The sequence below is a fragment of the Pelodiscus sinensis genome, chromosome 1 (genome assembly GCF_049634645.1).
Source record: "Pelodiscus sinensis isolate JC-2024 chromosome 1, ASM4963464v1, whole genome shotgun sequence".
Lineage (NCBI taxonomy): Eukaryota > Metazoa > Chordata > Testudines > Trionychidae > Pelodiscus > Pelodiscus sinensis.
The window spans coordinates 107,330,718-107,343,158 of record NC_134711.1 but is presented as its reverse complement, the minus strand read 5'-3'; the positions used below and the strand labels follow the sequence as shown (position 1 = coordinate 107,343,158).

The 12,441-nt window shown below is 52.7% G+C and overlaps 1 protein-coding gene across 8 annotated transcripts in view; it reads right to left on the bottom strand.

Moving 5' to 3' along the window:
* Positions 1-12,441, bottom strand: part of IQSEC3 (IQ motif and Sec7 domain ArfGEF 3) — a 165,301-nt gene that overhangs the window by 24,309 nt on the left and 128,551 nt on the right. For 6 of the 8 annotated variants that reach the window (XM_075940825.1, XM_075940821.1, XM_075940816.1 and 3 more), the window contains 2 exons: positions 9,936-10,118; positions 9,421-9,582 (listed from right to left, as the gene is read on the bottom strand). In XM_075940825.1, coding sequence (XP_075796940.1) covers positions 9,421-9,582; positions 9,936-10,118 — 345 coding nt within the window. The remainder of the gene's footprint in view (positions 1-9,420; positions 9,583-9,935; positions 10,119-12,441) is intronic. The other 2 variants (XM_075940811.1, XM_075940827.1) reach the window with 1 other exon arrangement.

Genomic DNA, 12,441 nt, shown 5'->3' with positions numbered 1-12,441 from the left:
GCTACTCGGTGGGAGCAGGGAGACCCCTTAGCCCGGGCACAAGGAGAGAATAAGGGTGTGTTAACTCTGGTGCCTAATGATGGTGTGGACGTTTACAGCCATCTAGAGAGCTGCACAGGGAGTGAAGATGCCTCTGACCCTGTCTCTTGTGGGTCTGTCTATGTGCCTGAGAGGGGATTATCAGTGAATCCACCTGAGGGGCCAGAGATGACTCAGGGAGTAAGGGAAGTGCAGGAGGAGTTGGTTGTGGCTCAGCAGGGCAAGGCTGCTGCAGAGCCAGGGAAGGGTGAACTGCTGCCTAAGGAAGCTCATAGGGAGGAGAGTCCTGGCAGTGCTTGTAGCAAGCAGTTTGCAGTAACTGTGAGAGGTAACGATGCCTGGCTTGGAGAAAGCATTCAGGAGAAAGCTCTGCCTGTAAAGGGCAGCAGCTTCTTGTGTGAGGCACTTGTTGCAGTGCCTGACAGACAGAACTTATCTGTTAACAGTGACTCCACTGACTGGGGTTTAGGGAAACCCAGTGTGGAGGGTGGTGGAGAAGTCTCGGAGGGACTGAGGGTTGTTCCAGATGAGGCAGGAACATCCAGAGAACTGGAGCAGGCTGCTAACCCAGTGACTGTGTGTGACCAGCTTGCTGGGAAGTCAGTGTGTGTGGGACAGGATTGTTCCCAGGTGAAGGAGGAGAGTGGAAACTTAGTGTCTCAGATTCAGGGGAAGGACTGGGTAGCTAAGTATGCAGAGCAGGACAGCTGTGTGGTCACTCTCCCTAGGATGCAGGAGATGGCAGTTACGCTCCCATCTCTGGACACGGTGGACACTCATAGTCTATCAGGGAAGCTGATATCTGGTTCTATGTGGAAACAGAGGTTAGAGAGGGACAGAGGAGAGACTTGGGAGTCTACAGCTTACTGCTGTTACCCCACTGAGTGGGGGAAGGGGGAGAATTCCAGGGCCATTGTGAGCCAGGGAGTCACGCCCAGCCAGCCCATTGTCTTGGTCTGGCCAGAGGTTTCAGGCCTGGAGCCCAGAGGACAAGGGGGAGGGGCAGGACTTGCTTTGGCCAAGAAGATTTGCAGTTTAAACCTGAAGGGCCAAAACTGCAATGGTGTGGGGCCAGAGAAGGGGCCTGACGGAGAATTTCAGTATACACCTGGTATAGGATTGTTCTTGTTACTGATGTTAATTCTTGTAACCAATGTATTATTGTGGCAGAGAATTGTAACGGTATACAGTGTGCATGAGCTTATGAAAATACCATGTAATCTGTCTGGAGATGTACCAAACGACAGACGGTATGTAAGGGGACATTGTGATGTTGCTATTTCGTGGTTAACATTTGTAACTGGTCTTGGAACTTCTTACAGGACAAAAAGGGTTCCAGCCAGAAGGTCCCGTGTAAGAAGGGAAACTGAGGCACGCCACCATTTTGTTGGGGGAGGCCTGTGATGCCCTCAGTGATGTTACTGGCATCACTTCCTGCATCAATTTTGCGTTGGGGGTGTCACATTACTGAGTTGGAGGGAAGCAGCCAGATCGCTGCTGCACCCCTAGGTGGGGGTGTTGCCCCCAGAAATTGGTGTGGGGGGAGCCATGTGCGGTATTGAATGGGAGATTATTGTTTGTTGATCTTATGTACGCTATTTATGTGAGTGTATAATGTCTGTGTGTGTAGGTAGGAATCTGTAATTTGTGTGGAAGCTGAATATTTCTGTGAATGTGGTTGAGCATTGCTATGGACAGACTGAGTATTGAAGCCCTGTGGAACAATGGCCCTTGATGGCCCAAAGACACACCTAAAGCAGGAGGGCGGAGACCCAAGAGCTGCCAGCAGAGAGGCTGAGGACCAGGTGACCTGCTACATACTAGAAGAGGCCAGGAAGGAGTATAAAGAGGCCATGTGGTCGATGCCATTTTGTTCTCAGCTCAGCACTTCATCCCAGAGGCAGCACTGCAGGGATTGAAGAGCCCGGAAGACCTGTGAACCCATCCTGATCCTAGGATGTGCAATAAGAACTTTTAAACCAGCAGCTGCAACACCTCTGCTAGAGCCTGCATCGAGAACTGGGAGATTCGGTGCATGTAACGTACTGTACTTTAATAACCTTACTCTCATGCTTTTCTTTCTTGTGTTAATAAACCTTTAGTTTTAGATTCTAAAGGATTGGCCCAGCGTGATTTGTGGGTAAGGTCCAGAGGGTAAATTGACCAGGGATCTGTGGCTGGTTTCTTGGAACCGGACAGAACTTGTTCGGGGTAGGTGGGATTGGGTGCTAGGACCCCCCACCTGTGTACAGGCCCGGGGCCATCTGGGGCACGGATATTGCTGGGGTGTCGGAGGGGTTTTGCTCGGGAGACTTCAGGCAGGCAGCTGAAGCGCTCTGTGAGACTGGTTTGTGGCCTGTGTGGAGAGGTCGCCAGTCAGGGGGACTGTAAAGAGCCCCGGATTTGAGCAATTCGCCCTGAGCGGACGCCCTAAGCTGTGCCCAGACACGGCCCGGTCCGTCACAGGGGGGGTGCGAGGTAACCCAGCCACACGCACCCCGGTCAATCCCACCCCAAGTTTTGCTGCTATTTTGGGGGGGGGGGCGGGCGTGAGGGTTTCTAAAAAATCAAAAAGAGGGTGTGATGCGGAAAAGTTTGGGAACCACTGGTCTAGACCATCCCTGACAGGTCTGTCTAACTTGCTCTTAAATATCTCCAATGATGGAGATTCCACAACCCCCCTAGGCAATTTATTCCAGTGTTTAACCACCCTGACAGTTAGGAAGTTTTTCCTGATGTCCAACCTAAACCTCTCTTGCTGCAGTTAAAGCCCATTGCTTCTTGTCCGATCCTCAGAGGCCAAGGAGAACAATTTGTCTCCCTCCTCCTTGTGACACCCTTTTAGATACTTAAAAACTGCTCTCATGTCCCCCTTCAGTCTTCTCCTTTCCAAACTAAACAAGTCCAATTCTTTCAGTCTTCCCTCATCGTTCATGCCTTCAACGTGATCCGCATTGTGTACGTCTCCTCCCCCTCCTGAAAGAGTACAGCACGCCTGGCTCTCCTTGCGATAGGGAGGTAGTGGCATGCACAGTTCCCAGCTCAAATCTTACTGGAGACACTGCACACAGTTGGCAGCGCTAGGCAAATCTATCTCCCCTCATTATTAATCTGTGGATGAACGAAATCCACGGTCTTACCTCCAGCGCAGAGCCACCGTTCAAATCCTCTTGTAATGCAAATCTCTTGGGGCCCCTCAACAGGGGACGCTAACTCCTTGGTGAGTGTGGTTGTTTTGGGGTTAGCCAGAAGCCTCCTGTGCCCATCCAAGGGCAGATAATGGGTGAAAGAGCAAACTGGCTTCCCTCGCTGAGAACTGCCTCCCTCGTGCTTCTGGCTGTGAATTTCCATTTCCCCAGAGGAGCTGCTCTCTGCCTGGCTGCCCATTAGAGAAAGGGGAAGGCAACATGTGTCTGGCAGTGAGGCGAACAGCATGCCCGCAAGGAGAATGCGTCAGGACAAACCCAGCACTCGCATTCTAACGCTGTCCTGCCCCTATTCACCGCAACATCTCCTATGTTCAAAAAAAGCTCTCCTCTGGGAACAAATGAATCAGGACAGCTGCTCTGACCTTCCTGGGATCCTGTGACCCAGAGCGCAAGCAATCCAGCCCAGTGGCACTTCATTCATGGCCTGGGTCACGTGAACTGGCTGATGAATGAACCAAGAACATATGAAATCCTGAGACACAAACAGCAGGGATGGAAGGACGAGTGCATGAAAGAACTGACTGAAGGCAAACAAAAAGCCAGCATGAGCACATGAATGTCAACAAAGGCAAGAGAGGAAGTGCTAAAAAGCAAGAGCAAGAGCGAGAGACTGAATAAATGAATGAGAACAGAAACAAGCAAGCACCAAACTAAGAAAGCACAGAAGAAAGAATTGCTGGAGAAAGAGATGAAGGCAAGACTGATAATGTTGCTCATCTGAACAAAATACTGTGACCGCTGACGTTTTTCACTTTCCTTCCCACACAGCTATGGGAGTTGTCTGATAGATTGTGGGCAACACAGGAAATGCAGACATCCTAAAAACCACTCAGATCAGTGGTCTAGTGGCTGCATAGGCGGGGTTTGGGCTCCAGATCTGGGTGAGCAACCTGTGGCCCATGGGCTGAGTCCGGCCTATCAGACCTTTTACTTTGGCCCTCAAGCTCCCGATGGGGAGCTGGGCTGTGAATGTGCCCCACTGTGCCCAGCACTGCAGCTGGGGGGGGGGAGCAGGATTGGGGGCTTGCCCTGATCCATGTGTGCTGTGGCTCTGTGCGACTCCTGGAAGCAGGGGCAACCAGGGAGCTCTGCATACAGCCCCTGGACCAAGTGCTGGCTCTGCAGCCAAGAACTGTGGCCTATGGGAGCTGTGGAATGGCACTTGCAGACGGGGCAGCACGCAGAGCAGGCCTACCAACAGGGAGGGGAAAAGGGGGCAGCTGCCCTAGGGCATGGTGATACAAAGGGGCCCGAGGCTCTGGCCGCCATTGCTGCTGCAGTAGTACTGCAGCCAGCGCTGAGGGCCAGTTGCCCTTGGCCCCACCCCTTCTGGGAATGTGGAGCTGTCCTCCCCCCTGACCTGGAGGCTGCCAGCACCCCAGGGCAGAGCTGCCTGGATGTGTCTCCATATAGGAGCCCGAGGGGGGTTGTGCCACTGCTTCTGGGAGGTGCTTGAGGTTCACAACACCCGAGCCTGCACCTTTGAGTCTCTCCCAGGGCTCAAGCCCCTGCCTGAGTCCTGTCCCTCCTCCTGCCCGCCAAAACCTTTGATCCCAGCCTGGAGCACCCCAGTGCACCCCAAACCTCTCATCCCAGCCCCACCACAGAGTCCGCACCCTCTCCCTGCACTCCAAATGCTTCTCCCAGTCCTGATCCTCCTCCTGTCCTCTGAACCCCTCAGCCCCAGCCCAGAGACCCTCACTGTATCTCAAACGCCTCATCCCTGGCCCCACCTTGAGCCTGCTCCTTCAGCCAGAGCCCTCTCCCCTTTTGCATCCCAGCCCCTGCCCCAGACCAGACCGCCTTACCAAACCCTGTACTCCTAACTTCTAGCCCCACCTCAGAGCCCCCAGCCAGAGCCCTCGCCCTCTCCCATACCCCAACCCCCAATTCTGTGAGTATTCATGGCCCTCCATACAATTTCCATACTGAAATGTGGCCCTCGGGCCCAAAGGCTTGCCCAGTCATTCTAGACCCTCATGCTCTGAGCTGGCTCCATGCACTCTATGAGGGTGGCAGAGAATGGGTCACATCTGGCTAACTACTACATCTGTTTGGCTTCCTGCAGGAGCAGTGGGATTAGGATCCAGTGGGAGATGCGCTGGCCCTCTTCAATCAGAGCGTGGGTTCTCGCACGGGAAGGTCTTACTGGTTGAACAGGGAATAAATGTCCAGGATGGGATTTGCAAAAGTGCACCAGAGGCTAGTAAGCTCCCGACTAAGCCCTTAGAAGCGCAGGCATATTGACTTTCAAAGGAACTTGTGCTCTTCTGTCATTCAAAAACACACTCCACAATGTGTTCAAATAGCACAGAGTATGCAGCTCCCATGCTGCTGATTGTTGGTTTCATTGGGTGAGATGGAATTAGAGGAGGAAGAGAGGGAGGTGAGTGGAAGGAAGAGTATTATTTCAAGCCTTGCAGAGGCTTGGAAGTCCTGACTTGGGAGTTGTGGGGAATTATTTACCAAACTGGCTAAATCTTGTGCGCGTTAAAGATCTTTACAGCCCTTGATATATAACATGCACTGCGATCTACACAGTATCGTCCTGTTATCTTCATCCAAGCCTACATCAAAGGAGGTCTCGTTTTTTAAAGAACGGTGCAAAAACATTTCTGCAGTTATTTACTCTGGTAAATGACAAAAGAAACAGAAGGCAGGTCACATGCCCATCTGCCTGAGTGGAGCTCTGTAACAGCCCCAAATGCCCCTCGAATCCAACAGGAGCCTCCTGAATAAAGGCACTGATGCGGAGCCAATCATTTGTGGCCTGGGCCATGCTACTCAACACTTGAGTGCAGGAGGGCGGCTGGCGCTGTTCACAGCTGTTTTAAGGGCTGTCTTATTATTTATTAACTTGGGTTGGTTAATGTAAGCTGGCTGCGATAGGAAGAATGCTTACAGCTCACATTTCCAACACAAGGTTTTTGTTGCTCTTCATATTACACTACAGCTAAATTCACACAGTGAATCTCCTAAATAATGTAAATGGCTGCCACAGCAGGGGGCGGGTGTCTCAGACTCGTGCGTGTAATTTGTATGCACAGCTGTCCACCGCCACGCACGCGGTCGTGGTCGCTGAGTGGGTCAGTCGCCCACCTGGATGCGCTTGTCTGGGGTCGGCAGTGATGCCAACCAAGCACGTGTGATCATGTGGCTGCTCGTGCAGCTGAGAGAAGGAGGCAGGGCACTAATGATGCGGGCAGCACTGAACTCCTCAGACAGAGCACATCTGGGCAAGTTGTAGACTAGGTCACGTGGCCCTGCGAAGAAGGGCAACCACAGAGACATTGGCCATTAGGTCTTACTGCCCTGAGCATAAAGGTAGCTGAATGGACTTAACTGTGGGGCCACACTGCCCTTACCCCAAAAGGCAAATGTGGTGAACTTGCCCCACAACAGCAAACCACAGAACTTCTCTACCCCTCTATAAATGGGACCCAATGATTCCCCTTCACTTTTGTTAAATGTTACGATGCCTCTGGCTGAGTAGTTCTTCGGAGGTGCCATGTGTATTGAGGGCGGTACCCACCAAGATGCACATGCACTCACAGCTCTGCTGTTGTGCCGTAGCGCGCTATGTAACAATGGCACGGCAGCTACACCGTATGTGCACTGGGCTGCATGGCTCAGGCAGGTTCTATGGTAGGAATCTCTCTCGCAGAATCCTCGCACATCCTTTGTTTACCCAAGAGACAGAGAAGAACATTGTCAGTGGGGGCTGATGCACAACCCAAGGCTGGCAAGAATTATCCACCTACTGCTATCGCAACCACCCCTCTCTCTGTGCTGAGGATGGGCTTGGATTTTAAGAGTCTCTGTCTGGAGATGCAGCCCACACATTGCCTGCTGGAGAAAAAGGCAATTACTTTTAATTGTGGCGCTCAGCATGAAATGATTTGAGAGACCATGTGTCTCAATTACGGCTGGATCAATTCGCACACAGAATATGAAAAAGAAGGGCAGGCTACATAGTCAGGGACCTATGGCAATAAAATAACACTGATCTCTGCCATAAATGGTGGGCCTTGAAATTTGGACCCAAGTTTTGCTCCTGATCTGACATCTCTTCCTTCCCCAGAGTTATGGCAGGTGGGGGGGGGGGGGGGGGGATGAATGGGAGAGAGAACTTGGGTTTCCAGTTCAGCTCTGTTCATCACAGGCTCTTAATTAATGTGGGTGTCAACATTTGGGAGACTGGGGGAGGGGTTGTGTTCTAGGTTCAGGCCCATTTTTGATTTGTAGCAAGGTATTTAGTACAAATCTTTCATCCCTATAGAAAGAAAGACTCTAGCTGAGAGCTATGACTTGTGCTGATGTAAATGTAGCTAAGGACCCATGCTGGGCATCTCCAGAGAGTCAGTGCTGAGTGACCTGACCTCCTAGTAGTGATTTCGGAGATGGCCTCACAGCGCCAGGCCCCGAGAAAAGGAGAAGTCACTGTTGCTGAGGAGAAGGGCTGAGCAGACACACTGGCTCAAACCCTCCCTGCTCTTGTCTTGCTTCCTTGGCTCTCAGGAGAGTTTGACTTTGGCTCTCTCTTCAGCAATGTTGTTTGCCATGGTCCAAGAGCGGCGCTAAGTCAGCTTGCAAACAGTGGGTGTTCCACTTCTTCTACTGGTTGAGACACCCATACAGGGGCCCTCCTGTATCTGAGTGACCTGAAGGGGAACAGATCCTTGAGGGCTGGGCAATAAAAGAAACTCAGGCAAGTCACCTGGGCCAGTAGAGTGGGAGACCAGCACATAAACTGGGACCCGTGGAAGAGTCATTCTTGGAGGAAAGCCTGTCTTCTCAGACAAGGGCCAGAAGACAAGGTAAAACTCTTCCTGTCCCCATCCCAAAGTCAGGAGGCAGCAAGTGGGCGACAGCCCTGCAGACCATGATGAGGAAGGCAGAACTGGTTGGAGGCAGGCTCTGGTAAATCACATATGGGCCTCAAAAAGCAACTAGCAGTTTCCAGCCTGACGCGCAGGGCTGATGGAAGGGCTCTGAGAGCCATATGACTTGCAGGAGCAGGGCAATGAAGCCTAGCAGAATGACCTACCATAGGTAGCAGCTCAACAGGAGCAGAAAGGAGCCTGAGACTGGCCAAGCAGGCTGGGGAACCCAACAGAAATGGTGCTGGAGGCAGCTGTGAGCAAAGACAACCTCAGCCCATGGAAGCGGATGGGATGGGATTGCTGGCCAGCCCTCGGGGATTGCCAAGGCCATAACAATCTAGTGTGTTCTAGACAAGGCTCTCCAAGCACTTCACACACACCCACAGCACGGGCCCCCACAGCAAGGATCCTTCTAAGCTGCACCGCAGCACAGCCCCATAGCTGTGAATGAGCCCCGCCCAGCCCGGGGAGCTGGAGCTGCCTGGCTGGGGGAGGAGCTCTTCTCCCTCAGTGGCAGCAGCAGCTCGCTGCTGAGGACAAAGCAGCGAGTCTCTCCCAGCTGGCAGGGAGGGGACGTGTCCCTACCCACTAGGAGAGACTTGCTGTTCTGTCTTCAGCAAGGAGCTGCTGCTGTCACTTAGAAGGAGCCTTGCCCCATAGTTATTATCCCCATTTTACAGATGGATGCAACTCAGTGACAGTGCTGGGAATGGAAGCAGCTCTCCAGCTCCCCAGCCTGTCCTGCAACCACAAGGCAGTGTCTCACCTCTCCTGCTTACCTCCATCTCCTTCCACGGAATGCCACGGGATCGTTAACTAATACCCAAGGGAGCCAGGGTCCCTGATCTCCCTCTTGCTCACCCCAGCATTATGTCCCTATAAATCCAGTGACCCTGGCGGCTCTGACTGCTGAGTCACACCAGCCAGGCCTGGGGTTATTACCTGAACCTAGCTGGCTGAAGGAGCTGCGGAGGAAGAGATGCTGAAAGGCCAGAACAGTTGCTGCTGCTGCACCAGAGAGAGGGGGGCTGCAGAAGCCCCTCATGACACAGGAAAGTGTGTGCGGGGAGCAGGGGAGGGAACAGGACTGGGAGAAGGTGAAGCACATTCACTGGCAGGGGGAGAGCGAGGCGAGTGGGAGGAGCAGGTGTGTTCATGGGGACAAGGGGGCACATCCCCTCAGAATGGGGAGGGCACATTTATTGAAAGTGGATTAGGAAGGGAGCCAGGCAAACCCACCCCGAAGGAGAAGGCAGTTGTGGGGAGAGGGGAAGGGTCTCCACACTTACTCCAGGACGTCCCTGTTGAACTGCTTCTTGCTATTGCCCAGGAACTCCCCGATCATCTGGCGGCTGAGGCCCTTGCGCTGGAGCAGGAAATGTGCCACCCCGATGGGTGTGTCTGGGATGAAGCCCCGGGAGATCAGGAACTGGATCCCTTTGTCTGGGTTTCTGCAAGAGAAGGACAGGGACGGTGAGCCAGACACTCACTTCAGGGCACCGTTGCCTCTGGAAGGCGTCTTCTTGGTGAGTCCTCTCCCACATTCCTCCCCTGTGACTGGCCCGGTTGTGGGGCAGGGGCAAGGCCAGCAGCAGCTCCATCCAGCTTGCAGGGGAGAACCTCATCCAGCCCCTGCCATGTCACAGGGAGGAGGTGAACATGGTTCTGATTCCAAGGACAGAAGCCCTCATGGCACCTGTCCAGCTGGCGTGTCTCTCTGTGAGGCAGCCTGGAGTGCTCACAGGGAGGCCTCTACAGGGACTGCGAGTGCCCTGAGAAACACCGCCTTCCCTCCAGCCCCCACCTCGGAGCAGCTCTGTGTCTTGCGTCAGCGTGTCTGTGTCTGTCTGTCTGCTCAGAGAATTCTCTGCGAGTTGCACACGTGGGACTCTGCAAGTGCTTGTGATTCTGCAAGCGTCTGCATGTGTGTTGTTCGATTCTGCACATGTCTTTGTGGGCAGGCGCATCTCTGAGATCATGTGGGTTTCTGTGGACAAAAACACAGTAGGTGTGGGTCACCCATGAGTGTTTCTATGTGTGCTGGGGAGTGCCTGTGTTTAGTGGCGGGCTGTGTGTGTGTGTGTGTGTGTGTGTGTGTGTGTGTGTGTGTGTGTGTGTGTTTGGCACAGAGGGACATATTGAAGGTTTGCATGTATCTCTTTTGTCCCTATTCCCTACCACCGTGGCAGGCTGTCACTTGTGATGCACTCTAGCAGACAGCACTCTGGCTGTCAGTTAGATTCACAGGGGAATCAGCAAACCCCGAGGTGGTTTCCAAATTCCTCGTGGTTCCCTGATCCAGGGTGGCTGGTGCTTCCTCCTGAGGCAGGAATGTCCCGTTTCTGTAGTTAGCTCTGGTGCAGGGGACTGTTTAAAGGGTTTAACAAATGGATTTGCACAATCAGCTTCCTGGGCGGAAGAGCACAGTACACAGGAGCATGAGTGCTTGATTCCTCCTTGACTTTTACTGCTCAGCTCTACCAGGTGATCAGGGACTGTGCAAACAACTCATCTGTATGAGGATGGGACAACGTGCCAGAGGGTGCACTCTCCTCTGTAGGAAAGGCCCATGGGACAGACAAGAGTGCATGTATGGAAATTATACCCAGTGCCACGGAATGGCACGTACAGAATGAACTGAAATGAACAAAGTTATAATCCTAGTGAGAAAGGCAGAAATTCAAGCTATTCAGTATGCATGAGGGAGTCCGAACAAACACCCCAGTGAAAAGCCCAGGCTCACTTAACCCATTACGTGCTCCTTAACACACCACGTACATTACCCCACATATGTCACCTCTCAAGAGTAAAGGAACTACCCAACACAAGCCTCACAAGGGGGGGGGGGGGGGTGAGAGAGAGAGAGAGAGCGCAGTGGAAGGGTTTGGAAAGAGCCCTTCTAGGGCATCTCAGCAGAGGAACAACATGATGCCCAAATGCCAAGGGCTGATCTCAGCTACGCATGTGAATCCAATGTAACTGCACTGAAGGCAGTGGGGTTACTCGGGATTTGCCCCAGTGTACCAGAGAGCGGAATGTAGCCTGAGAATGGAACGGTCATACCATGGGGAGGAATGGATGAGTTGGAGAAGGCAGAGGAAGGATAGTGCAGAAAAAATAACACACAGGGTGATGTAACTCAGCCTCCAACACTGCACCATCCCCAACATTCCCCTGCTGCAACCGGAACATAATAGGATGTCCATGTTCACAATTCTCATGGACTAAAAGGCAATTTCCAACCATTTTAGTGAGGGGCAGAATTTGTTTCCCATCAAATACCTACTAGGTGTAACTCACTCTCAAGCGGCACAGCGACTGAATACCCTACCGCTGACTACTATGTTCTGTGCCGCTTACCTTCAATTATTTTCTCCACATTATGTCTCTTGAATCACCACTTGCATCACTTCTGAATTTGGCCCATGGCGTGCTCCGCTGTGGCTGAGAAACTAAGCTTAGCCAGTATGTGCTGCAGGATTCCTACAGCCCTGCTGGCTTTCCCTCCGCCTACGCAGCTAGCTGCCCACGCACAAACACAGTTATTAGAGCAGCGCTGCATCATAAGGAGCTCTCCGGTCCAAGATCTCCTCCCCCTCACTGTGGTGCGTGGACTGGGGAAAGTGCCGCAGCACAATTGCAATCAATACAGTCCCAGGGGCCAGTTCCAATCCAGAATATCACCAGCTGAAAACTCCGACGTGGGACTAAAGAGCAGAGTGAGATTGCTAACAAACCATGGAGCCTTCCACTTTTCAGGTCAGGCCAGTGGGGACCAAAAATCAATACTCTTTGATGGCAATATATGAAACGGGTTTGCTGGTCTCAGTTTAGTTTCTAGTGTGTGGGTGTCCACGTCATCACAACCACTAATCAAGTGGTCTCTTTGCTGGAAATCTCAGGGGGGATGCAGGGGCACTATGGACTGCATGGGCCATATGGACCAAGCGGCCTTCTCAGACCCAGAGAGGGTCCCCTTTGGGGTACATCAGTGTATCTCCACAGGAGACGCTTGCCCTACTGCTGCCCTTGCTGAAAAAAGGCTGGGGCTAAACAGAGATTTCACTGTTCAGGACTGACAAGTTGGCACCTTTCCTGCTCCCCAGATAAACATCTTTCAGAGAAAACTGGCCCTAACAGGTGACAGGCACGAGAATGGTCCCAAGAGGGTGGAAAGGGGTGCCCAGCAGAGTATGGTTCTGAATGATATGCGTTTGGCATGACTCCAGTCACACAGAGACCTAAGAGATGTGGTGAGCCTGGGTCAGCGAGCCAAGAAGCTGCCGATTCATCATGTGCGCCTCAGCCCA